The sequence below is a fragment of the Lepidochelys kempii genome, chromosome 10 (genome assembly GCF_965140265.1).
Source record: "Lepidochelys kempii isolate rLepKem1 chromosome 10, rLepKem1.hap2, whole genome shotgun sequence".
Classification (NCBI taxonomy): Eukaryota; Metazoa; Chordata; order Testudines; family Cheloniidae; genus Lepidochelys; species Lepidochelys kempii.
The window spans coordinates 17,704,625-17,731,890 of NC_133265.1; the positions used below are offsets into that span (position 1 = coordinate 17,704,625).

The following is a 27,266-nucleotide window of genomic DNA, read 5'->3' on the forward strand; positions in this document are numbered from 1 at the left end:
CCACATTGGCAGGGAAGTGTGAAGAAACTTGTTATTTCTGTATTAGGTGTCTGAGGGCATGTCTACACTACAAACTTAAGTTGACCTATGTTAGGTCGACTTACAGCTGCTACTCTCCTTCTGTCGGTGATGTGCATCCTCAACAGGAGCACCCCCACTGGCTGTGTGGGGGGCTGAGAGCCAGAGTTCACAGCTCTGCGCAGCTCCACACCGGTAGCCTAGCTGCCCCCCAGGCTTTTGGCTCCTACCTCCCAACTGGAAGCAGGGATAGCCATCTGGGCTTCTCACCTCCCTGTTCCCCGCCAGGAGCAAGGCAGGGGGCAGCCTCCTGAGCTACTTGCCTCCATTCCGGAAGCGGGCAGCCAGGCTCTAGCTGCCCAGTTTTCTTGTCAATTTCAGGGCTCCAGCATGGAGCCCTGAAATTGACAAGATACTCAACAGCTGAGGTAAGTAACAGTGTCTACACAGACACCACGTCCTAACTACATCGACATAAGCTCTACGCCTGCTGGAGTTATGATGTCGGTGTAGTACGGCACTTACATGGGTGGGACAAGGGCGTAGTGTGTACACAGGCAGCTTACGTCAACGTAATTATGTCATACATCAACCTAACAGTGTAGTATAGACCAGGCTTGAGTGTCCACTTCTCATTCACCCTGCTCTCTTCAAAGGCCTATGAACATCAAGGAGCTATTCTCTCTCTGAGGCAGTGACTCAGAGTTCTAGGTTTTTCCAAGTGGAACCCTATAGCAAGATTTTCAAGAAAGCTCAGCTCCCATTTTGGCATCTTAATGAAATGGACAGATTTTCAAAAAAGTCCTCAGCACCCAAAAGCTTCCACTGGCAACATATCTGGCCACATCATTAAAGGTGCTTAAAAGGGAATTCTCTTGAAAATCTGGGCCATAAAATTTTCTTACTCCTTCATTGTGGGCTGTTATCTCCCCTCCCCACTCCCCCATTCTTTTCTCAAGCAACAGCTGCATTGCTGGACAAATCATGCAACCAAGAAGAAAAAGATTCCTCCAAAACTATGATACAGCCCTGTATTGGAGGAGTAATAGGGAAAGCTGAAGAGGGAGACAATTAACACTTTACTCCAGAAACAGAAAGTGTCATCTCTTAGATACAAAATCATGAATAATATGCAGAAGAAATGCATCTCGATGCCAAGTGTTACTACAGGGATTTTTAAACAAGCTGGTCACAGTATGGAGGAACAAATTTCTAAACCTCAAAGAGGTTCCTAATCATAGCATTAGCAAGCAATATTTAAAACCAGGGTTATTTGTTCATTAGTATAAGGATTTTCATAATACCATCAGGCAATTTGAAATTCCCTGCACTTTAGAATAATGAAATGTTTAGCACTCCCACAACCCTTTCTGTGCAAATGATCCTGGCACAAAATATCTTATAACTACCAAATTAACAAGCACCACAAAGACCCTTTGTTATGCAAGAATGGTGAAGGACACTTCAAGGGGGACAATTTTAACACATTTAAGCTCTGTTGTTTGGGGAGGGGGGAAATTAGGGGGAAGATGAGAAAAAAGAAAAAAAATACTGTTTGAATATTGCATAATACTTACTGGTCCTTTAGCCAGTCCTTCACAAAAGGGATGGAGAAGAATTCTGTGAATGGCTCATCTTTCCTCTTTGGATTCTGGCTGATAATTATATCATATATATTTTTTAAAATACAGTTAACAGGAAAACAACAACATTAATCTCAATTGTTGTTATTCTACTTATAAATTTATGTTGCTGAATCATTCAACAAAGTTAATATTTAGAAACAGAATTAACTTACTTGTATAACCACTCAGTCAGAAAATCACAGGAGATAAATTTGGTCCTTTTTCTCTAAAGATAGAAGATAAAGAATTTGAAACTATTACCTTTTGACTGGTCACACATTTTAACTAGTGCTGAGGAACTGCAGCTAAGCTGATTGCCATTGTTAAATAAAATATACAGTACATTACTGTGTCTATTTTAATTTTGCAACTGCCAAGCATCTGTGGTTTAGCCAAAGCTGTAGAAATGTCATTTGTGGAACCACTTTTCAAGCCAAGTCTAAAGATGAGTAAAGGAAATATGTCCATTTTGACATTTACACTAGGATTTTGATGCTTGTTGCACTGCAGTTATAACAAATTCCTTCCCAATATCATTCCTTCCAAATGGTGGTCTTTTCAACTGAAGGAATTAATGGATTTGATGTAAGAAACTGTATATTACTATACATTGTGTTCAAAGGTGTTATCTCAGACTTACAATGTCTCCTTAACCTACTTATGACATATTTTTCATCCTCAAAGAATTTCACTTTGACATAAATACTTTCTCACTTTTGATTAACATGGCACATCAAAGTGTTCAAATCACTGCAACACACACAAAGAATAGATTCAGAAACACACTACACAATTCTGTAACAAAATGCTTTACCATTCACTTATAACAGGAGACAAGATACGTATATTATAAACTTCAACGTGCTTGCTGTAATCTGACATTGTTGAGACAAGGGAAGACAGGAAGAATAGTAAGCAGAATGTGCTAGGTCCCAAGAACCAAGCTGGCAAGTATACCTGGCAGAATTCATGCCCTTGACTTAAAATTAAGAGGCTAAATTCAGCACAGTATAATCAAGCACAATTCAACAGAGGACACAAGGAGCTGCATTTATGTATCTGATGGCAGCATTCAGCCACATGAGCCTGTTCCTGCAATATACTGAGCACCCTCAATTTCCACTGAAATCAGTAAAAGTTGAGGACATCCAAAACATCCCATGATCTAGTCCACGCTTTTTTGTTGTTTTCCTTAATCTAAAATAAGAGTAATCTGATACATAAAGTAATGTTGGCTGTTGTGTATAGAAAACAATCTTTTCCATACAAAACCTTACCAGTGGATACACAAGACTCCAGTCTCTCTCTCTTTTTTTTTAATTGGGCCCCTATTATGGACAAGATAATAGCACTGAACGAGAACTTTACATAGGAGATAGTGTGAAACTGCCCCAATCCAATGGAGATGAGGGAGGCAAGCTTCTTGCCCCAGTGCACCTGACCAATTCAGTAGGCAGGCGGGTGTGAAGGGGAGCAGGACCATACCCCACTTTGGGGAAATTTGTGCATCCATAGGAAAACAGGAGCAGCATAGAGACTGTGAATATCTCTAGCCCTTGTCTGTGGTGTCTGGAGAAAGAAGCAACAGCACTATGGCCAGGGACACTCTGGTCCTATAAGTTCAGTCCCTCAGGTAAAGTACCATTGAAATAGGATTTGCCAACTTTCATGGGTTTTTTGAGAGTCTCGCAAGAGTTGGTGCTTTTCTTAGAAGCCCCAACTCCTGGAGACAAGTGATCATGTGAGAATCACAACTTTCATTTAACAAATAAGTAAGTTTCTAGCCCTTACAGTTGGGAGAGGGGAAAAGCTTGAAAATGCTGAATCTTAAGTGCTTAAAATTAAAACAGAAGGTAAATAAAAAGAACTCAACATTTTTTTGAGTTTGAAAAACTCAATTTTTCAGCCAATCTTATGATTTCTGGGGGCCTGACTTATGTATGACTTTTGAATACTTGGGGTTGACATTACTGGAAGTTACCCTTTTAACTTTTGTAATAAGGTTAAAAAAAAAAAACAACCAAGCAAAATTGCATATATTTGGACATTCAATGTAGCATTAGAAAAACAAACATTAGTATAATCTGAAATCCAGGGACCTGGGTGACTCCATTAAAAATGTTTTTAGGCCAGGATAATTTTAGATTGGTTGGCAACATTAAAGATCATACCAAACCTGATATGCATGCACAAAGGTGACTTTTGTACTTATAAAAAGGATACATTATTGAAACTTTTGCTTTGATATGTTTAATGCAAGCAAATATTATGCAATTCACATGCCACTTTTCTACTCAAGATACTGGCTGGCTCTACTGCACTTGCACTAGACACTAATAAACAAACTGTTCTGTTGTTGCCATACACAATAGTAAAATGAAAGTTTATTTTCTCTTAAATTATACATTACTATTCAATTCAGACACATTGCATCTTTCTAAAAGTCAGTATTAATGAGAACACTAAAATATAACTGTGGGGAAATGAAAGAAGGCATCTGAAGTAAACGCTCTGAAAATCATTTAAATTAGCTAGCCATAAATAAGCTGCATAATGACAACATTTCTTTTCTTTTCACAGCATTGTTTCTAATCGTATTTACAGCACTATTTAGTTTTGAAGTTTCATTCCATACAGTTAGCAAGTGCTGCCAGAGCTACTATTAAAATGGGCAAGCAACCTGATATGTAAGGGGCACGCTGAGAGACTGAATCACTTCTGAAGCAGAGAAAAAAAAAAATGGAAGAAATGTTGTTGCTCTTTTGTTTGGTGCCAGCGTGGACGTGTTGTGCATACCCAGGCACACACAGAACAGTCAAAGTATTGTGCCATTGCTCAGCTAAAAGTATTATCCGTAGGGTGGTCCAGAGAGAGAGGTGGAAACTTTGTGTGACCTTCACTTGAACATCCCGGTCCACAAATACATTGCACATTACTAACATTCAAGGATAAAGCCCTATGTGCGGTGCAATCTCCCAAACTAAATGCACAGGATCAAGAGCAACATTTGGAGCTAGAGATCAAGTGAAACACAGCTAGGGTGAAGGACACAGAACCAGACGCAAAGCAAGATTAAGGTCTAAGGATCAAAAAATGATCTAGCTGAAGTCAACCGCAAAACTCCCATGGTCTAGAAATGTACAGCAATTTGGCCCTAAGTGCACCACTAGACAGGAATAAGAACCTAGCTGTAGAAGCAGCAGGAATGATTCAAGAACCAAGATTACAAGCAGCAGCCAGCATTAGGATTTCATAGCTGGAACTGAGAACATAGGGCAGAATTAATGATTCGGAGCCAAATGTAGCATTCAGGACCAACTGGCAGGATTCCGTGCCAAGCCTTGGGAGCAGCAGACAGATGCACTGGACATAGGAAAAAGGACTAACGCACTTGCAGTTCCTAACGCATTTGCAGCTATTTCTGAAAAGACACCTTCTGTGAGCTCCCCCCTTCTCTTTCTCTGCCCTCAAAACAGCAAATTGCTGCAGACAGCTAATGTCATGACTTCCTCCTCTAATCAGTAATGTTATCATCAGCATTATCACGCTAGTCATGGACTAGGTCCCTATTGTGCTAGGCACCATACAAACACAGAACAAAAAACAGCCCCTGCCCCAAAGAGGTTACAATCTAAGTTATTCTTTGCTTGTGAACCAGAAAATTGACAGGTTGGTTTCCCTCGACATTCCTTTACAACACAGGAAGAATTTTAAAGGGCCAGGACTGTAAATCTTTTAGGGCAGAGGGATTTGAGTGTGCACCCCCTTAACCTTACCTTGTAAACGTCATAGAAGCAATGGTGTACTATTGATCAAGTATAGGACAGCTTTTAAAGTCCATCCCAGGACTACTAGGAACTTTGCCAATGAAGGCTGCCTGTTGAATTAGTCCACCTTTCAGCTGGCTTGGCATCCTGGGGAGCTCTTGGATTCAGAGGGAACAGAAGTTGTCAAGAGCACTATTTTTAATTTTTGCTTGGCAAAGAGGTGGTGACGTTTACTGTTGAATGCAGACCGCCTCAAAGTTATCCAAGCCTTTGTCACCAACAGACAGGATTTTGTAGAGTGCTCTGCCTGGGGCTAGCCTTAAAGATGTGTGCAGAGTGTGGCTGTTTACTTACGCTACACAATGCTGCACAGTGTATGTTTCCAAGTGAAATTCAAAGCATGGGTTTTAATTGGGATCCTCATTTTTCTAGAGATTGTCTCTCTGTGCTCCATCCTAACAGTTGAGAGAAGCAGAGGTGCTCTTTCTAAAAGTTCAGAAACCTGAATGTCCAAGGTCTGCAGACTGGGTGTTCTCAGTTGGGCAGTTCTCAGTTCTGGAATTTGAGGCCCTGTTGATCTGAGAAAGCTTGAGTTTGCTTACCTTCAAAACTGACCTCATTTTTGTCTAAGGGATGCTAGAGATGGGCTTTACATTTTCTTTTGCAGAGGGGGCATTTTGCGTTCCCCAGTTAGTATTGTGTTGGTATATTGCTTCAATTTATGCAATCTTATAATTTATGTAGATGAACTTACAGGTGGTAATAGGTAAATTTTATGAATTAGAAAAACATCTTTAAATAGAGGTAATTTTATAGTTATAATGATACCGTGTTTTTCACCTGAATCATTGATTCTAGGCACCCTAAACAATAATTATAAAACAGAGCACCTGTAGTCTAAAGCATAAATGAATGTTCATGGATGGTGGGTCATATTTGCTTTTAAAGCACAGACCTAGAGCCTGATGGTGTGAATTAGGCACTGGCCTGCATTAGGTGTGGTAAAGATCTGTAGTACCCAGCGGGAGCTTCAGAAGACTCTGAGGGACAGAGGCACTCAGTGCCCTATCAACGTAGAAAGCTGTTTCCTTGAGGTAAAGCCTACTCTTCAACTAAGGAGGAGCGCTTATCTGTTAAGCTGATTGAGGCCCTCCACTATGTCTTAGGGAACCACTTCACACTGGTCACAGACCCTGTCCCTCTGAAATTCCTATATGTCTGGTGCATGAAGTGGTATCTGTCCTTGCTACCTGAAGTCTTTCAAGATGCAAGAGAACAAGGGTGGTGCCACATTATGCCATTTCTGTCCTGCAAACGGATGTGCGTGTGTTGGGGGAGGGGGAAGGTATAGCTTTTGCTTGGTGCACTCAGGGGCTTGGGGTCTTTGGGAGAGGGGAGTAGGTGAAATCTATGATGTGTAAATAACCCACACTAAGACATCATACACAGTCAAGAAGGAAAGGGCTTAACTCCATTCAAAGGAAACTAGGCAGACAGCTTCCCCACCTTGGAAAAGCTACTCAGCATGCCAGCAGAAAAAGAGAATCTCCAGCTAAGCTCCACCCTAACCCTAAACAAAGAAAGGGCTCTCAGCAAAAAGAAGGAAGTGTTCTTTCAGAATCCTCCCAATCCAGGGATGCAGAGCCGGGAGGCTCCAGAGTTTGTTGCTTTTTCAAGTCTAGTTTTAAGTGAACCAAAAGAAGAAGGCTTCTGCCTTCTGCTTGGGAAAATACAACAGATCTGTATCTGAAGATTTTATAGTTGAAAGAATGGAGCCTACTTGCCATATTATCCCTTTATCCTAAATCCATGGATTCCTTTCCTCTGCACAAATATGATGCAACTGAGCTGCCACAGGAGTTAGAGGGTGTGGACAGATGGAGAAAAAGCTGTTGTACATCATGCTTCTCCTAAAGGGTAGGGGATTAGTGCACAGACATGAACTGGGGACCAGTGGAATGTTCCAATAGGAGGAGAGGGGATCAGGAGCAGCAGTGAAGGGCTAGTTCTCCAAAGTGAAAGACTCAGGGCATCCATATGGCTAAGTAGCCACAGATCTGAGGTTAAAAGCTAGAGCTGCAAGTGAAAGGGATGATACCTTGGAAATTCCACATAAGTTTTCCTGGTAAGTCTTTCCCTCCCGTAGGAAGGTGTGATGTGGCCCATGGTCTTTACCTGACACAGGAATCAGAGTATAAAAAGCATATATGCTGACATACATATATGGCCCTGGGACAGAGGAAAGTTTGAATAATATTTTAGAAAACAGGTGAGGGGAAAAGCATAATGGTAAAACGTTATCAGCCCAGAGCTGCTTCACAGCAAAATTCTCAGGGTTCACATACAGCTAATTTCCATTCCAGCATCTGGATGTGCAGAAACAAAGAAGTCTCCCAGAGGAATTTTCCTGGGCTTGCCATGACAATACCAGACGCTGTTCCTAGAACATCAGAACACCCTGTAGCTCTGAGCTCTAAAAGACCAGCTCCTTCACAAGAGAGCTTTCTGTTAGGTTATCAAGAATTAACATCTGAACTAGAGGGCCAAGTCCTGACCTTGATTATACCTAAAACCAACTGGCAGACTTTGGCTCGATCTCTTTATACTATGGTTTTTCTAAGTCATAGTATTAAACTAGACACTGTTTAATGGATCCACCATACAGTGAACTGCTTTAGAAAGTAAAATCTATATTTCTTTGACAGGAAGGCATTAATTATCTACCCTTCACTCTGTTTTAAGTAATTTACTCTTTCCTCTGCAATGAATAATATAAGAGTAACTAATCAAAACAGTGGTGCAGTCACCATTGAAAACAATCAGCCAAATCATCATTGGTGTATCTCTATTAAAGTTAGTGGAGTTATACTAGGGATGAATTTGGCCTTTTATGAGGTTTTTTTACGTTATGCCAGTGTTTTCCAACTGTGGGTTGCAACTACTACTGGACCGTGGCATGTAAGGCTCTGGGTCACCTTGCTCTGGTCAGCACCGCCGACCGGGATGTCAGAAGTCCCATAGATGGTGCTGCCCAGCTAAGGCAGGCCAGTGCCTACCTTTTCCAACACTGTGCTGTGCCCTGGAAGTGGCCAGCAGCGGGTCTGGCTTCTAGGCAAAGGGGCCACGGGCCTCCACGTGCTGCTCCCACCCCAAACACTGGCTCTGCACTCCCATTGGCCGGCAACCAGCCAATGGGAACTGGGGGCATGGTGCCTGAGGACGAGAGTCGTGCAGAGCCACTTGTGCACCTCCTCCTAGGAGCCAGACCTGCTGCTGGCCGCTTCCAGGGCACAGCGCAGTCCGTGGTGCACCCTGGCGGTGCTGCTGGCTGGGAGCTGCTGGACGCAAGTCTGCACGTCACTACTGAGCCCCAATCCCCTGCCCCAGCCCTGAGCACCCCCAAACCTGGAAACCCTGCACCCCAAACCCCTCATCCCTGGCCCCAGCCCAGACCCTGACCCCTCCCACACCCCAATCTCCTGCCCCAGCCCTGAGTACCCCCAAACCTGGAACCCCTTCCTGCACCCCAAACCCCTCATCCCCAGCCCAGAGCCTTAACCCTCTCCCACACCCCAACCCCCTGCCCCAGCCCTGAGGCCCCCCAACCCAGAGCCCCTCCTACACCCCAAACCCCTCATCCCCAGCCCCAGTCCAGAGCCCTGACCCCTTCCCACACCCCAACCCCCTGCCCCAGCCCAGAGCCCCTTCCCATTCCCTGAAACCCTCATTCCCAGCCCCACCCCACAGCCCTCACCCCCGCAAGCCAACCCTTTGCCCCAGCCCTGAGCCCCTCCAACACCCCAAACCCCTCATCTTCAACTCCGTTGCGTTGCGAGCATCAACCATTTTCTTCAACTGGGTCCCCAGAAAAAAAGTTTGAAAACCACTATGCTATGCAACTGTTATCAGTGTTAGTCGGTGAAATTTGTGGTTGTACAGCAGCCTGGCTTTAGAAGGAAAAAAGTGACATAAATTGACCTGCTCTTGGCACATTCCTCCTATGCTGTTCAGGACAAACACAGGAAACGTCTGCACATTGTGTATTGTTAACCTGCTGATGTGTTTATAAACTATTTATACACAGGAATCATTTTCCATTCTTTAGCCACATAATTATATGTTATGTGTTAAGTACAAAAATATTGCTAATGTCTAGATGAATTAATCGTGACCACAATTCCATTCACTTTCCTGTATATACTGTACTTTTTTAATGTAATATATTTTGTCATGAGCCCAGCCACAACCTCCCTTTTCTGTGGCTATTTGTATATAACCTGAAAGGAATGTCAGAATAATGTAAGAAAAATGTTTAAATTTCGTTAAATTTTTATTCTGAAAAATGAATGCATCACTCAATTCTCAAGTGAGAAGAGGTGAAAAAGTCCCTCTACTGACAACAATAGAAAGCAGAGTGGACAAAGCATGAAAAAACATACCATAGGGAAAAATCCTGCTTCAGCAGGGCGAGACGCTGGGTGACATGATGTTCTCTTTCATCTCTAATCTAAAAATGTAGTTTTTTGCACCCTATTTTTATATTCATATCAGCTTGAAGTCTAAGACTACAGACAGCAGTTGGTTATTCTTAATACTAACGCTGTTGAATTTCTTATTATTTATTTGGACTTTATAGTGCAACAGCCAATTTTAAACTCCTGTATCTACTTCTCTCTCTGCACTGGATCTCGCCAATTTCTTTCAAGAGAAAACTGACAAAATACAACATGACTTTCCCTTTCTCCTTCCCCCTTTCTGCCCTACAACTCTCTCCTCCCTTGTCACCGATGCAGAAGTTTCTCATTTACTTTCCTCTAATGCCACCACTTGCCCCAGTGATCCCCTTCCATCCCATATCCTGATCTCTCTCAAACCAATCCTCATCCTTCCCTTACCCTTCTCCTTCACCTTTCACTATCCTCTGGCTCTTTCCCCTTACAATACAAGCATGTGTTAGTCTCTTCCACTTAAAAAAAAAAAAATCATCCTTGACCCCACTTGCCCCTCCAGCTACTACCCCATCTCCTTGCTGTCTCTAAACCCATTGAACGAACGGTTTATAATCTCTGTCTGGAGTTCTCCTTCAGTTCCATCCTAGACTCTCTCTAGTGCTGCCTTCACCCCTTGCACTCCACTTTGTCAAACCACTCTTGCCAAACTTTCTAATAACCTTGTCTTAACCAAAGCTGAGAACCAGCACTCCATCCTCATTCTCCTTGACTCTTGACAACAGATTGCACTACAAGGCTTACAGTGTCTAGAGGGTCGCCCAGAGCCAGGACATTTGAACAAACTGATTGCAGGACAGGGGAGCAACGTGGCTGGCAGGGGTGAGTGTAATCAACCCCAGAAGGAGGTTGCAGGAGCAGAGTGTGAAAGTGATTCCCTTCCCTCCAATGCAGCAATGTGTAACAGTAGCAGGGACCTCACTGGGGATTCAGGGAACTTGCACAATTCTCCACATGGAGGACCTAAATGGGGAAGGGGAAGGTGGTCACTTCCCCCCTCTCCCTAGAGGGCAGGAGACATCAAAACTAGTGGGGTAACAGAACAAGCCAGTAGGTTATGGGAGGGAGCTGATGTCCTAGGAATTGTGTCGGGAATGTCTGAGTTATACACACCATCTACAGAGACTAATGGCATTACACAACTGTAACAAGCTAACCTTCAGTTATTGCAGCAGCTGGGAGCTTCCATGGGTGGGGGAGGGGGTCTGGATGTGACAGTACTGGACACCCAACATGGGCTCGACTTTGGGGGACAGACAATAGTCAGGCAGGGCAGGACCCTCACCAACGGGTGGAAACCCTTAGCAGGGAGACGGAGGTTGTTGAGCACCCTACAACTCACCCACTGACAGGGAATGTGAATTTGTGAGACAGAACTGCTGACTGCGGGCAATAGGGCACTAAGAGTGCCCCAATGGTCAGCTGTGAGTACGGTTATGCTGGGGTGGCTCACCCAATAGGAGTTCACCTGCTTGGTACTACTAAAGATAACATTTTGAGAGCTGAATATATAAACACATTATCATTGTTGCACAGGGAGGTGCTGACACAGTAAGCCAGGGCAGAGCAAGCAGGGCCATGACATGGCCAAGAATGGCTAGAACATAGGAAAATTGGGGAAGCCACCTTCTTAATATATGCAGGCATTATTGCAGAGGCTTACCCAGACAGAAGCCCAGTATTATTCAAATATATGAATATAATCAGGTGGGCATAGAATATGTTTAGGAGCATGGCTTGGTTTAACTATGACGAACAGTTTAGACTGAGGGCTGCAACACAAACAGGGATTCAGTGGGACGCACTGCAACATATGCTGTGGTTAAAGAGGATGACACCATGTGGGCCTGATTTTCACACTGACAGTGGCCTGTTTGTTCCATAACAAGTCCACTGGATGCCCAAGGCTCGTAATGACATTTGCTAGGCATTTAATGAAAGTGGATGTTTTCGGAGCATCTGCAAATTTAGGCATGCTTGCAAAATGTACTTTGGGGCCCATGCAGCCCACAACTGCCACAGCAGTCAGGGAAGGCCACAGTATGGAAACAAAATGGGGGCTAAGTCAGGTGCCACCTGCAGACCCTTGGGTGCAAGATTTGAGAGCCAAGGTGCAACAACAGGTGGGGGGGTAAGCTGAAAATGGGGGCTGGACAAGGGCACTATCTCTTGTGAAGCTTGAGGTGTTAAGGGTTCTCCTTTGGGATTTCCCTAACAAGACAGCTGGGGCATATTTGTGGGATGTGTTTACTTCAGGATTTAGAGGGGAAAGAAGTCATGTAATGTCCAAAAACTAGTCCTTAGTGGAAAGGGGTCATATTATAAAGAAAAAGATTACTCCTGAAATTGAAGAAGAAGAGGGTAGCAGGACATTTAAACACCTACCTATATAGAACTTGCAGGTTTCTCCCCTAGGCTTGATTCCTAAAAAGGCTCTGGGAAAGTATTGCTTAATTCTCCACCTGTCATACTCACGGAGTAGCTCAGTTAATGATGGACTAGACCCATCCTTGTTCACTGTTCCTCCACTGATGAGGCTGTGAACATGAGTAGGGCTTGTAGCCCAGGGACGGTAATGGCCAAGAGTGATCTCAAGTCTGCTTTTTGACGGCTGCCAGTGCATCCTTCTGACATTAACGTTTTGGGTTTCTCTTTCGAAGACGCGTTTTATTTTGATAAAGCTACGTCTGTGGGACGTGCAATATTCTGTTCTGCATTTGAGAAATTTAGTACAATGCTACATTGGGCAGTGGTGCAGGAAGCTGGTTTGCAGCAGGTAGTGCATTATTTAGATAATGTTTTGTTCATGGGCAAGGTGAATTCAGATAAGTGTGTAAGCCTGATGGATGCCTTTCAGGCTCTGTCTAAAAAAATGAGGGTACAACTGGTGGAGGATAAAATGGAGAGACTTTCTACTATGTTGAGCTATCTGGGGACACAGAGCAAGATACACTGGCGGGTATATTCTGACTCCTTCAGGATAAGCTTCAGGAAGTATTGGGCTTAATTAGCAGGGCTAGAGTGGCCAAGAAAGTTACACCCCTATGAGCTGCAAATTTATTATTGGGCATCTTAACTTTGCTTGCTGAGTGGTAGCCCGGGGGCGGGCATTTGGTTTCCAGCTTGCAGATCCCACTGCAGGCATATCTAGACCTCACCATATTATAAGGGTAACTAAAGAAATGAAGGAGGATTTGGGGGGTATGGAGAAAGTTTCTGAGCCATTTTAATGGCGTGTAATTCTAGAGATAGGACTGGATACTCAAGGCTGATTTAAAGATCCACTCAGATGCTTCAGGAAGTACAGGTTTTGATGTATTTTAGAAATGGCCCTCCACCTGGATTCCAAAAGGGATATTGCAGGATATAACGTTCCTGGAACTTTTTCCAATTTTGATGCAGTGATCATTTGGGGAATGGAGCTTGCTAATAAAAGGATGTGTTTCCCGTGTGACAGCAAGGTGGTGGTACACGTTATCAATCACCAGTCCTCTAGATCACACAGAGTTATGAGGCTGGTGAGAGCTATTGTTGTACAACGTTTAAGCTTTAACATCTTTCTTTTCCAAACATGGGCCGGGGTTGATAAAGATGTAGCAGATGCATTGTCTCATTTTCAGATGGACAGATTTCAGAAGCTGGAACTAGAGCCAGCAAGGAACCCAAATGGATGCCACTGGGGAACCTTGGAATATGATGGCTTTCAGAGTAGCACAGAGATCGGTAGCTCCATGAACATTTTGGAGCTATGAGAAACATTGTAATGATTTTGTGCAATTTCAGGAGTTAGAGGGCTGGCCAACAATATGACCATTTATAGAGGACCTGGTGCTACAGTACATCGTGTTGTTACCAACCTGGCAATTAAATCATGAAACATCTCCACTCACCTATTGGGCCTTATGTTTGTCAGTAGGCTGAATGGTGACCCAGATCCTTCGTAGCAGGTTTTTAGTCCAGAGGTTTCTAGCGGGGCGGTCTCGAAGCACCAGCCCTTGGAAGGATCCACGTTGTCCAAGCACTGTTAATATGTTCAGGGATGTGGTGTGGATTCCATATGTCATTGTGGACAAGAGGTGGCCTTGTTCAGTGCTGCATTCCTGGTAGTGCTTTCGGGGTTTTTTTGGATCTTTTAGGATCAGCAAGCTAGTGCCTGAGTCCTGCAGGGATACTTCTGGAAGGGATTTGGAATTGATGGATATACATTCGGAGATGTGATATTAACCTTGAGGAGGTCAAAGATGGATCAAGGAGGTATGAGAGAGTTCATTATTTCCCAGAAAGGGGGCAAGCCTGGGATCTGCCCTGTGGGTGCTGTGAGGGCACACATGGCAATAAGACCAGGGAGGGATAGGACTCTCTTTATTCACAGTAATGAGAGTCCCCACACAGCATACCAGTTTGTTACAGTTTTAAGACAGGGACTGATGAGGGGCTGTGATTTCCAGCACATGAATTTGGTTCCCACTCAGTCAGGATTGGGGCAGCAACAGCAGCAGCCCAGCTCGTTCTGGGGAATGGGGCAATTCAGCATTGGCAGTCTGAAGCATACCATATGTATATGAGACCTCCACTGGTGGTAGGGAATCAGTGTTAATTTTCCTTTTTGTTTGCACTTGCAGATGGGCCAGCAGACCACGTGGATCTGTGGCATAGTATTGTTTACTGGGCACATAGGTGGACTTCCAGGTTGCCTGGAGATTCACAGCTGGTCCTTGGGGGCAGGGCTGGATTAACCTTTTGTGGGTCCAGTGCCAAACTTATTTGTGGGCCCTCATGGAGGCGATGGAGCATGGGGTGGGGAGGTCAGTCCCCAGAGAGAGGAGCCAGACAGGGGCAATGGGGCCTGGCATAGCAGGGGCCGCCTAGCTCTGCCTAGCCCAGTGCAAGGACACTATTTGCAAACTGGAAGTTGCCAGACACACACAGTGGCCTGCCAGCCCTGTGCTGCCAGCATGCCCCTTCCCCATGTGGGGCAGGCCCATGCTGTGCCACAAAGCCCCCCCACCCAACATCCTCCTGACTCCCTATGCCCAGTGCCCCCGCAATAAACCCACTCCGCCACACCCTGCCTCCCATCTGCACTCACTGGCCTTTTTGGGAGGCAACTGTGTCTGCCAGGCTGAACCGGCAGTGCAGCCAGAGCTGGTGCCAGGCCGGGGAATCGCTCTGGTCCCTCAGGAGTGGTGCGATCAGCCAGGCCAGGGACTGCCCCGGCTGGGCTCCCTCAAGACCCAGGCAAGCTCCCTGCACTGTTCCCTTCCCCCCCAGCTGAGATGGGCCAGGCTTCTGCACCATTCCCAGGCAGCTCAGCTCTGGGGAGACAGGTGGGGCTCCACAGGTGGTGGGAAGCAAAGACTGCCCGGAGCCGGAGGTGCACTGGGGTTCGGCCACGGGGCAGAGAGGAGCAGGGGGTGGTGCCGAGGACGCAGCAGACGGGCAGGCCACGAGGAGCAAGTGGTGGGTGAGGGAAGCCAGAGGGGTCTCAGGGCGCAATGCAAGTGGAGCAGGCCAGGGCCCCTTCTGAGCATGGGCCTGGCTCCATGGAGCCACTGGAGCCATTGTAAACCCGGGAGTGCTTGGGGGTGAAGCAGTCCTGAGCTGGCATGGCATGAGGGACATGTTATGGGACCAGCTGATGCCCGTTCTGTACACCATGGTGGCCCGGGAGCAGACATCAGATATGATTGTGCTTCATCTTAGGGGAAATGGTTTGGGAATGTGTATAACGGTAGATTTAATGGTCAGAGCTAAGAGGGACTTGGGGCAGATCCTGGAACTTTTTCCCCCTGAGTAAAAATTATGTGGTCAGGCATGTTGCTATGAAGGGTGTGGTAGAGAACAGTGAAGGTCCCATGGGTCCAGAAGGCTAGGATATATGTGAACAGGCAGGTGGCTAAATTCACAAGTAGCCTAGGGGGGTTGCTAATTTTTCATCTGGACATAGCATACAGGGCATCAGAGTTATTCAGGCAGAATGGGGTCCACCTATCTGACTTGGGAGCATATACATTTTTGGCCAATGTTAAAGAGAGCACCAGATGTCTGGGAACCCATCTGGGTATGGGGCAGGGGGAGGGAGAGGGGGAGAAGACAGCCAAGCTAAATGCTGGTGTCTCCTTATGGCAGATGTGCAGGTACTCCATTGGGAGTAGCTACGGTGATCAGATAAAATGGATGTGGAAAAGATTTAGAGGTATTCTTTAAAGAAGAGGAAACAGGGTGGGTTTAGGGCTTCTGTGACTGATACGGCAGGGAGTCAATCCCCACCCCTTTGTAATCCTCCTTGAACATCATTTGGGGAATAGTGAGGTCCCAGCAGTGCATTGGCTGGGGACCAGGATGGAAAAGCAGGAGGGCTCACAGCAGTCCCTGGGGTATTTGTAAATGATTATGTAATTACCTGTCCTGTACAATTTTATCTGCTGAGTATCCCCAGACTTTTAGGAATAAAGTTTCAGCCTAATTAAACCACATCCAGTAGCTCCCCGTCCTTTTTCCAGCATAGCCAGACAATTACTGTACATTGTGATAACAAGTGAATTGTAACCACATTTTCAGTGGGCCTCATGTTTGGTCACACACACAAGACCTCACTGCATATACAAAGGTGAGTTACTATAAGCAAGAATGTCAATTTACAATTTAAATGTCAATTTAAATAGTTGTAGCTGCATATTTTTCAGGCACATTTGTGAAATGCTGAAAATTTGGTTCTTAATTGTTATATCAAGAATAATTTCATTCAACTTGTGCATGTTATACTTAAATCACAATACCACAAATGTATAAAAATCCACAAGGGGATCTACGTAATAAAGGTGAAGTAGAAGTAAAGCACTGAATTTGTTTCAAGAAAATGATTGCATAGCTCTCTGAATATTAGAAAGGGGTTCTAGTTATCATCTAAAACATTTTTATGCAAGTTAGGCAGTAGACTTTGTTTGTAATTAACAAAGAATAATGCTTTGGTTATGTGAATGCTGAAGTAGGCAAGGTTCAGTTAGAATTCATGCATTCAAGTTGGACAGTCTATTTTCCAATCTAAGTATTAAGCACTTGGTCAGCAATGGAAAGTAACACTAGTATTCATGCATATGGTTACCAAGAGCTATTGTTTTGCTAACATTATTCCAAAAGAGCAAAAAAATGATGTCCCAGAGGACAACTGTCATATGACACACCCATGCTTTCCTACATTTCCCTCCCGACCAACATGACATTACTCCCTTTTACAACCAAAATGACCTAGTTTATTTTTGATAGTGTGCTAATTTTCATGAGAAAGAAAGCAAAACAAAAAACTAAAACAACTCCTAATGTAGCAAGTAAAAAGGTGCACTACAGACAAATACAGTTTACAGTTTGTATTTGTATTTTTTGTTGCTTTCTTGAAAACGTTCCTATACAAACATAAACCAACTTTATGCATGTGATGGGGCTGGGACTCACCCCCGCAGGGCCTCCTGCTGACTCGTCAGGGAATTAGCTTAGTCCAGTGTGGAGCACCCTCCACTGGTGGTGTCCCATCCGTCTCTCGCCCTCTCTTAGCGCCTGGACCCGTGTTGCTCCCTTCTTGCAGCGTCCTCTTCAAGACACTGCCCTCTGGCAGTGCCCCCTAGTCCTCGTTCACCCCCTTACTGTGGGGGGTTGGGGGAGAGGGTTTATCAGCAGTCTTTCACATCGCCCAGCCACAGCGGCCAACCACACCCCAAAGTCTAACCCCTTTTGCCAGGGGTCAGGTGCAGTCCACTATCGCCACATCCAACGGCTGGGTGTATGTGCAAAGGGGAACGGGGGGACCCAGGCCCACCCTCTACTCTGGGTCCCGACCCAGGGACCCTTTGGCGGCAGCCTTCCTGCCCTCCTTCTCTCCCCGGGTCGCTTCCTCGTCATCCCCTTTGCACCGGCCTGGCCCTTCCCTCTGGGCCTGCAGCCTGGCAGATACCGGGCTGGAGTTCCTTCTGCTCCCCTTGCCTGCGCTGTCCCTGGTGCTAGCCCCCTTGCACAGGAGACAGACCTTCACTCTCTGAAGGCCAGGGGGGGGGGTGACTGTGCCCTTCCTGGGCAGGTTTTATATATGGCTGAGCCTGGCCCTGATTGGCTGTCTCTTACTCAGCCTCTGATTGGCTCCCTAGCAGGCCTTCTCTGATTGGCCGCCCACCTGCACAGCCTCTCTGGCCTGCTGAAGCCCCATCTAGTATAGGAGTGGGGCAGCCACCCCACTACAATGCACATGGATACTTTATTTTGCTTGTTATTAAAAAGCACATATTTAATCATTGGGATGAATTTTATATTTACTCAAAGGAGCTCATTATTACATACCTCATAATAACTGTATCTTTGTTATAGTGTGGGATTCTCTCAGTGCTTATACTAATCTATATGTGACTTCTATTTGCTCCTACTGTTATATTAACAATGTCTTTAAACTGTATTTAACCACATTTTAATAGAGTAGCATAAATTGTTAAGAAAAAGCATTAGTGGATTTTAAAACTGCTAGTATTCCTACACTTTCTGTTACAGTCTGCTGCCCTCATACTAAAATTCATTAGTGGAAATATGGATTGGAGGACCATTCAACACTGAATCTTTCCAACAGGTCTCAACAAAAAAAAAAGCCAACCCAACCAACCAACCCCTCCTCCCAAATCCCAAACCTTCGCTACGCAACTGTGAAAATTAACTGCTCAAGTGGTCTAAAAATATTTAATTCTTTCACATTATGAGGTGGTCTGCTCTCGATTGCCTTTCCGTAAAAAAACCTCGGCTTCGTATATGATGCGATGAATATTGTACATATCAATAGATTGCTAAGCTAAACACTATAAATATCATGGCATGAATGTATAGTGCTCACAAAGTATTTTGACATGCAGTAAAACAACTTTCCACTTCCATCAACAGCGTCAATCACAGGTGATATAAACCTGCTCACTTATAAAAAAATAATGATTGTAGAACTACGCTCAAACCTTGTGAAGTTTACGTGAAAACTGAAGCAAGCTATTTACAAGGAAGAACAAGATCTGAACATGGAAGACAAATTTAGGAGGGGCAGCCAAGTGTGGTAGGAGTAATGTATTTTTGGCTGTATCAAAAGTGTACATATGTCAATGGTTAATTCTACATATGTAATTGCATGCCAAACATTTTTAAAGCTATTCCACTGTGTCTGTTATCTGGCACATATATATATTTAATACGAAGTCTGTGTCAGTAGCTTGGATAGCAAAACAGTCTGAACTGCATGCTTTGCTATCTAGGGTCTGAATATTTAACACTCCCCTGGTTTGTTTCCAGATTATTAATTTAAAACAGTGCTTCTCAGCCTTTTTGTGCTGGCTACCCTCTCTGGACTTAAAAAAATATCATGACCTCCGCCCCCACTAGAAAAAATTGTGATCCCTTGGGGCTCCAGGTTCAAGGCTTCATGTACATTAGCATTGCAAGCCCTGTGTGGCATGGGGCTGCAGGCAACTGCTCTGCTTCCTACCACCTAACACTGGCTCTGCTTGCTGCCCCCCCCCCTTATTCCATCCCATAACCCCCAGTTGAGAAACACTGATTTAACATATTTGGTATGCATCTTTCAACAGAAAATCTTAATGTATTTTTATATGATTTTGCCACCTTTGAACTTGTGTGCATAAATCAGACAAATCAGTTACACGTAAGGAAGAAAAAGTTTGATGAAAGACACATTAACAGTTAATCAGACAGAAAAACTTAGCAAATATTACTTTTAGGGTGTAACTAAAGGCAGAATTTGAATTGCTATAACTAAATTGACTTGAATGAAGAACAACAATTTTACAAAAATGTATGGAAGCATTTATAAAACTGTGTGTGGCAAATCTTGCCACAATGCCCAGTCTTTATAAGATTGCTGTGAGAAACCAAATACTTAAATTGTATAGGTTTCAGAGGAACAGCCGTGTTAGTCTGTATTCGCAAAAAGAAAAGGAGTACTTGTGGCACCTTAGAGACTAACCAATTTATTGTATAGTATACATTATAAGTAGCATTTTTTCACAAAACTTCAAAAGGCCAACATACAAAAAAAAAGATCAAGACAATATTCCAACAGACAGTTACAATGATCGAGCAGTGTGTTGAATTTTCATAACTATTGTAGTAGATTAAATTTAAATTCCTGCAGCTGCTCTCGTCTATAATCTCCTCTCTTTCTTCAACTGAGTGCTCCTTGGTGTTAATTAGAAAGGTGACCCCTCCCCCTGAAGCTTGATAGCTAGCTGGGCTAGATACAATCGAAAATTTCAGAAAGGGTTTTATGTAAAAAGGCATAACGTAGGGCTTGTCATATTGATCGGATTTATGAAATACACTACTCAAAACTAACTGAGTTTAAAAATGACATATAATACATTATTTTATTTTATTACAGTCTGTCTGTAAAAGACAAAATAATGAAATGTAGATAGTGGATTAAAAAACTTTAGAATTCTAAAACAGCATCTTGAAAACTAAGAACTGACCTCAAAACACTTTTCCTTCTTTGCTTGATGCAGAAGTTCAGCCATTCCCGGCAAAAGTACTGGAAATATGTAATATTCCAAGTATTCTCGAGGAGAACCTGGACAAAACAATATATTTTTTTCATTAACAGATTGAATTTAGTCTGGAGAAAGAAGAACATTCATCTGAAATAAATCAAATAGCCTTAATTTTAATCGGTATCATCTCAGCTTGTTCTAAAACACAGATTCTTTCAATTTAGATAGTCACAGATTTCACTCCTTTTAAGTCACAAAGAATACATCAACTTGAATAAATTTCAAACTGGGTACTTTCTCCTCCCCTCCCCATGAAGGATATCCACCCATTATTGGTTTGCTTTCCCTTAGAAATTGGAGTAACGTAGTCAGTCACAAAATTCAACTCCTAGGCATCAGGACGAGGGCCAGGTCAAATCTTCACTTTGTGGCACACAGACTTCTCTCTGTTACCCACATCCTTTTCACAGGCTTTGTCATCATGAATAAACCCCTCCAGGAACAAGAAAAACAAACAGAATTGCGATCAGAGCCCCATCAATGTGGCTCCTGATCTGCCAGCAGGCCTAACTGCTAGGTGTTCTGATGTTTTGCCTCTCACCTAGATTGCCAGTCCTGCGGCCTAAGAAGCGAGAGACTAAATTGGGATTTGGACTTTGATTTCCAGTTTGGTAGATTATAACACTTAGCCTTAGACAACAAAGCCAGTTCATGGCTGCGCTCCTTGAAACAGAAAACATGTGCATGTTTAAATATAGGAGAGAATTTTAAGAGTGAAATTTTCAAAAGCACTCAGAGTATGTCTTCACTACGAAATCAGGTCGAATTTATAGAAGTCGTTTTTTTAGAAATCGGTTTTATATATTCGAGTGTGTGTCCCCCCACAGAAAATGCTCTAAGTGCATTAAGTGCATTAACTCGGTGGAGTGCTTCCACACTACCGAGGCGAGCGTCGACTTCCGGAGTGTTGCACTGTGGGTAGCTATCCCACAATTCCCGCAGTCTCCGCTGCCCATTGGAATTCTGGGTTGAGATCCCAATGCCTGATGGGGCTAAAACATTGTTACGGATGGTTCTGGGTACATATCATCAGGCCCCCGTTCCCTCCCTCCCTCCGTGAAAGCAAGGGCAGACAATCGTTTCGCGCCTTTTTTCCTGAGTTACCTGTGCAGACACCATACCACGGCAAGGATGGAGCCCGCTCAGGTAACCGTCACAGTATGTCTCCTGGGTGCTGGCAGACATGGTACTGCATTGCTACACAGTAGCAGCAACCCAGTGCCTTCTGGCAGCAGACGGTGCAATATGACTGGTAGCCGTCATCGTCATGTCCAAGGTGCTCCTGGCCGCAGGGACTAAGTTTGGAGTGACTTGACCAGGTCATTCTCTTTAGTCCTGCAGTCAGTCCTATTGAACCGTCTTATGGTGAGCAGGCAGGCGATATGGATTGCTAGCAGTCATACTGTACCATCTTCTGCCGGGCAGGCAAGAGATGGGGATGGATAGCAGTCATATTGCACCGTCTTCTGCCGAGCAGCCATGAGATGTGGATGGCTTGCAGTCCTTCTGCACCGTTTGCTGCTAGCCAAAGATGTAAAAGATAGATGGAGTGGATCAAAACAAGAAATAGACCAGATTTGTTTTGTACTCATTTGCTTTCCCCTCCTCCCCCGTCTAGGGGACTCATTCCTCTAGGTCACACTGCAGTCACTCACAGAGAAGGTGCAGCGAGGTAAATCTAGCCATGTATCAATCAGAGGCCAGACTAACCTCATTGTTCCAATAAGAACAATAACTTAGGTGAACCATTTCTTATTGGAACCCTCCATGAAGTCCTGCCTGAAATACTCCTTGATGTAAAGCCACCCCCTTTGTTGATTTTAGCTCCCTGAAGCCAACCCTGTAAGCCATGTCGTCAGTTGCCCCTCCCTCCGTCAGAGCAACGGCAGACAATCGTTCCGCACCTTTTTTCTGTGCGGACGCCATACCAAGGCAAGCATGGAGGCCGCTCAGCTCACTTTGGCAATTAGGAGCACATTAAACACCACACGCATTATCCTGGAGTATATGCAGCACCAGAACCTGGCAAAGCAATACCAGGTGAGGAGGCGACGTCAGCGTGGTCACGTGAGTGATCAGGACATGGACACAGATTTCTCTGAAAGCATGGGCCCTGCCAATGCATGCATCATGGTGCTAATGGGGCAGGTTCATGCTGTGGAACACAGATTCTGGGCTCGGGAAACAAGCACAGACTGGTGGGACCACATAGTGTTGCAGGTCTGGGACAATTCCCAGTGGCTGCGAAACTTTCGCATGCGTAAGGGCACTTTCATGGAACTTTGTGACTTGCTTTCCCCTGCCCTGAAGCGCATGAATACCAAGATGAGAGCAGCCCTCACAGCTGACAAGCGAGTGGCGATAGCCCTGTGGAAGCTTGCAACGCCAGACAGCTACCGGTCAGTTGGGAATCAATTTGGAGTGGGCAAATCTACTGTTGAGGCTGCTGTGATGCAAGTAGCCCACGCAATCAAAGATCTGCTGATATCAAGGGTACTGACCCTGGGAAATGTGCAGATCATAGTAGATGGCTTTGCTGCAATGGGATTCCCTAACTGTGGTGGGGCCATAGACGGAACCCATATCCCTATCTTGGCACCGGAGCACCAAGCCGGAGAGTACATAAACCGCAAGGGGTACTTTTCAATAGTGCTGCAAGCTCTGGTGGATCACAAGGGACGTTTCACCAACATCAACATGGGATGGCCGGGAAAGGTACATGACGCTCGCATCTTCAGGAACTCTGGTCTGTTTCAAAAGCTGCAGGAAGGTACTTTATTCCCAGACCAGAAAATAACTGTTGGGGACGTTGAAATGCCTATATGTATCCTTGGGGACCCCGCCTACCCCTTAATGCCATGGCTCATGAAGCCGTACACAGGCAGCCTGGACAGTAGTCAGGAGCTGTTCAACTACAGGCTGAGCAAGTGCAGAATGGTGGTAGAATGTGCATTTGGATGTTTAAAGGCGCGCTGGCGCAGTTTACTGACTCGCTTAGACCTCAGCGAAACCAATATTCCCACTGTTATTACTGCTTGCTGTGTGCTGCACAATATCTGTGAGAGTAGGGGGGAGACGTTTATGGCAGGGTGGGAGGTTGAGGCAAATCGCCTGGCTGCTGGTTACGCGCAGCCAGACACCAGGGCGGTTAGAAGAGCACAGGAGGGCGTGGTATGCATCAGAGAAGCTTTGAAAACCAGTTTCATGACTGGCTAGGCTACGGTGTGAAAGTTCTCTTTGTTTCTCCTTGATGAAACCCCCCGCCCCTTGGTTCACTCTACTTCCCTGCAAGCTAACCACCTTCCCTCCTCCCTTTAATCATTGCTTGCAGAGGCAATAAAGTCATTGTTGCTTCACATTCATGCATTCTTTATTCATTCATCACACAAATAGGGGGATGACTACCAAGGTAGCCCAGGAGGGGTGGTGGAAGACGGAAGGAAAATGCCACACAGCACTTTAAAAGTTTACAACTTTAAAATTTATTGAATGCCAGGCTTCTTTTTTTTGGGCAATCCTCTGTGGCAAAGTGGCTGATTGGCCGGTGGCCCCCCCACCGCGTTCTTGGGCGTCTGGGTGTGGAGGCTATGGAACTTGGGGAGGAGGGCGGTTGGTTACACAGGGGCTGTAGTGGCAGTCTGTGCTCCAACTACCTTTGCTGCAGCTCAACCATACACTGGAGCATACTGGTTTGGTCCTCCAGCAGCCTCAGCATTGAATCCTGCCTCCTCTCATCACGCTGCCGCCACTTACTCTCTTCAGCCCGCCACTTACTCTCTTCAGCCCGCCACTTACTCTCTTCAGCCCGCCACCTCTCCTCCCGGTCATTTTGTGCTTTCCTGCACTCTGACATTATTTGCCTTCACGCATTCGTCTGTGCTCTCTCAGTGTGGGAGGACAGCATGAGTTCAGAGAACATTTCATCACGAGTGCGTTTTTTTTTCTTTCTAATCTTCACTAGCCTCTGGAAGGAGAAGATCCTGTGATCATTGAAACACATGCAGCTGGTGGAGAAAAAAAAAGGGACAGTGGTATTTAAAAAGATGCATTTTATAAAACAGTGGCTACACTCTTTCAGGGTAAACCTTGCTGTTAACATTACATACATAGCACATGTGCTTTCGTTACAAGGTCGCATTTTGCCTCCCCCTACCGCGTGGCTACCCCCTCAACCCTCCCCCTTCCCCGTGGCTAACAGCAGGGAACATTTCTGTTCAGCCACAGGTAAACAGCCCAGCAGGAACGGGCTCCTCTGAGTGTCCCCTTAAGAAAAGCACCCTATTTCAATGAGGTGACCATGAATGATATCTCACTCTCCTGAGGATAACACAGAGAGATAAAGAACGGATGTTGTTTGAACGCCAGCAAACATACACTGTAATGCTTTGTTGTACAATGATTCCCGAGTACGTGTTACTGGCCTGGAGTGGTAAAGTGTCCTACCATGGAGGACGCAATAAGGCTGCCCTCCCCAGAAACCTTTTGCAAAGGCTTTGGGAGTACATCCAGGAGAGCCGCCAATGCCAGGGCAAAGTAATCCTTTCACATGCTTGCTTTTAAACCATGTATAGTATTTTAAAAGGTACACTCACCGGAGGTCCCTTCTCCACCTGCTGGGTCCAGGAAGCAGCCTTGGGTGGGTTCGGGGGGTACTGGCTCCAGGTCCAGGGTGAGAAACAGTTCCTGGTTGTCGGGAAAACCGGTTTCTCCGCTTTCTTGCTGTGAGCTATCTACAACCTCATCATCATCATCATCTTTTTCATCCCCAAAACCTGCTTCTGTGTTGCCTCCATCTCCATTGAAGGAGTCAAACAACACGGCTGGGGTACTGGTGGCTGAACCCCCTAAAATGGCATGCAGCTCATCATAGAAGCGGCATGTTTGGGGCTCTGACCCGGAGCGGCCGTTCGCCTCTCTGGTTTTCTGGTAGGCTTGCCTCAGCTCCTTAAGTTTCACGCGGCACTGCTTCGGGTCCCTGTTGTGGCCTCTGTCCTTTATGCCCTGGGAGATTTTGACAAAGGTTTTGGCATTCTGAAAACTGGAACGGAGTTCTGATAGCACGGATTCCTCTCCCTATACAGCGATCAGATCCCGTACCTCCCGTTCGGTCCATGCTGGAGCTCTTTTGCGATTCTGGGACTCCATCATGGTCACCTGTGCTGATGAGCTCTGCATGGTCACCTGCAGCTTGCTACGCTGGCCAAACAGGAAATGAGATTCAAAAGTTCGCGGTTCTTTTCCTGTCTACCTGGCCAGTGCATCTGAGTTGAGAGCACTGTCCAGAGTGGTCACAATGGAGCACTCTGGGATAGCTCCCGGAGGCCAATACCGTCGAATTGTGTCCACAGTACCCCAAATTCGACCCGGCAAGGCCGATTTAAGTGCTAATCCACTTGTCGGGGTGGAGTAAGGAAATCAATTTTAAGAGCCCTTTAAGTCGAAATAAAGGGCTTCATCGTGTGGACGGGTGCAGGTTTACATCGATTTAACGCTGCTAAATTCGACCTAAAGTTCTAGTGTAGACCAGGGCTCAGTGTTGATATAACTCTGCTCTCAGGGAAGTCAATGGTAAAGATGCCATTAACTTCAATGAGCACAGAGTTAGGCCCATGACAACTACTTTTTAAAATACAAGCTTCAATCTTTAAGGTGAAAAAAATTAACTCAAAAGACAAAAATGACAACATGATTACCTTGCAGATTACATGGTCCAGTGTATATAAAAGCACAGGCATTTGTTTTAACCAGGTGAATTTCTGCCCTGGATTACTCTGGATTTATACCACTGTAATTCCATCACCTTCATTGGAGTTACTCCAGATTTACACTGGTTTAGCCAAGAGTAGAATATGACCCACTTTTTATTCTGATTTTTATGATCTCAAAGTTAGATAAATTAAATCAAACAAGACAGCCATTTCTAAGAAGCATTTCAGTACAATGTATGTAACTAATTTCACACACAAAAACGCCTGATTAACTACATAACAACTAAACAAGTTTTAATCTTATCCCATGCCATGTTTGATAGTAATAATTATTTTAATAATTTAAGTGCGTCCTGTTTGTTTAGCCATGGTGGTGTTAATAGTCTTAATTGACTGCATATTTTATGGACAAACTAGACACAAAATGGAACCAAATACATTCCAAATTCCAAAGGCTGGAATTTTTAAATGCATCTAAGGCTTTGTGTGTCCAAATGACACTGAATTTCAATGAGATTTGGGCATTTAACTCTTTTGCTTCTTTCAAAATCGTAATCTAGACACTGAAATCACTGAGAAGAGTAAACCCTTTTTAAGATTCAAATTTGTCTGTACTGAAGACCTTAAGAAGAAATATTATGGAGCACTGTACATTATAAAATAAATTTACATCAGGTGTGGAACAATTTCTATTAGTCATCAGATCAGAGTGATTCAGAAATCCTAGGGAGCAAGCATGGAACTTTTTTGGGGGGGGGGGGGGGAGGGGACAGAGGAGGTGCCATAACCAGCTGAAGTGCTGTCCTCAGTCAAGAGTCTCAGCTGCTGTTGCAGTAAATATTCCTGTCTTAATGTGGCAAATACAGATTAATTATTAAAAGGGTAGTCTCCTGGAAATGTGTATCTTTAGCAAAGGCTTTGTTCATTGCTTCACATCCTTAATCCAGTTCAGACATCTCTTCTAAATGTTCCTAATTGGAAGGGCAACCTATATAAAAGCCTATGATATTACTGCTTCTCACTGTCAGCAATGGAAAAAAATGAACAGAAGAAAGAG

The 27,266-nt window shown here is 44.7% G+C and overlaps 1 protein-coding gene across 5 annotated transcripts in view; it reads right to left on the reverse strand.

Annotated features, from left to right (window-relative positions):
• The window catches only part of IQCK (IQ motif containing K), a 210,225-nt gene that overhangs the window by 174,788 nt on the left and 8,171 nt on the right, over positions 1-27,266 (reverse strand). For 4 of the 5 annotated variants that reach the window (XR_012161133.1, XM_073362277.1, XM_073362278.1 and 1 more), the window contains exons 4-6: positions 20,424-20,521; positions 1,817-1,869; positions 1,596-1,673 (exon numbers count right to left, since the gene is read on the reverse strand). Coding sequence is in view for 4 of the 5 variants with exons in the window: in XM_073362277.1 (XP_073218378.1) it covers positions 1,596-1,673; positions 1,817-1,869; positions 20,424-20,521 (229 nt within the window). In the remaining variant the exon portion in view is untranslated. The remainder of the gene's footprint in view (positions 1-1,595; positions 1,674-1,816; positions 1,870-20,423; positions 20,522-27,266) is intronic. The other variant, XM_073362280.1, reaches the window with a different exon arrangement.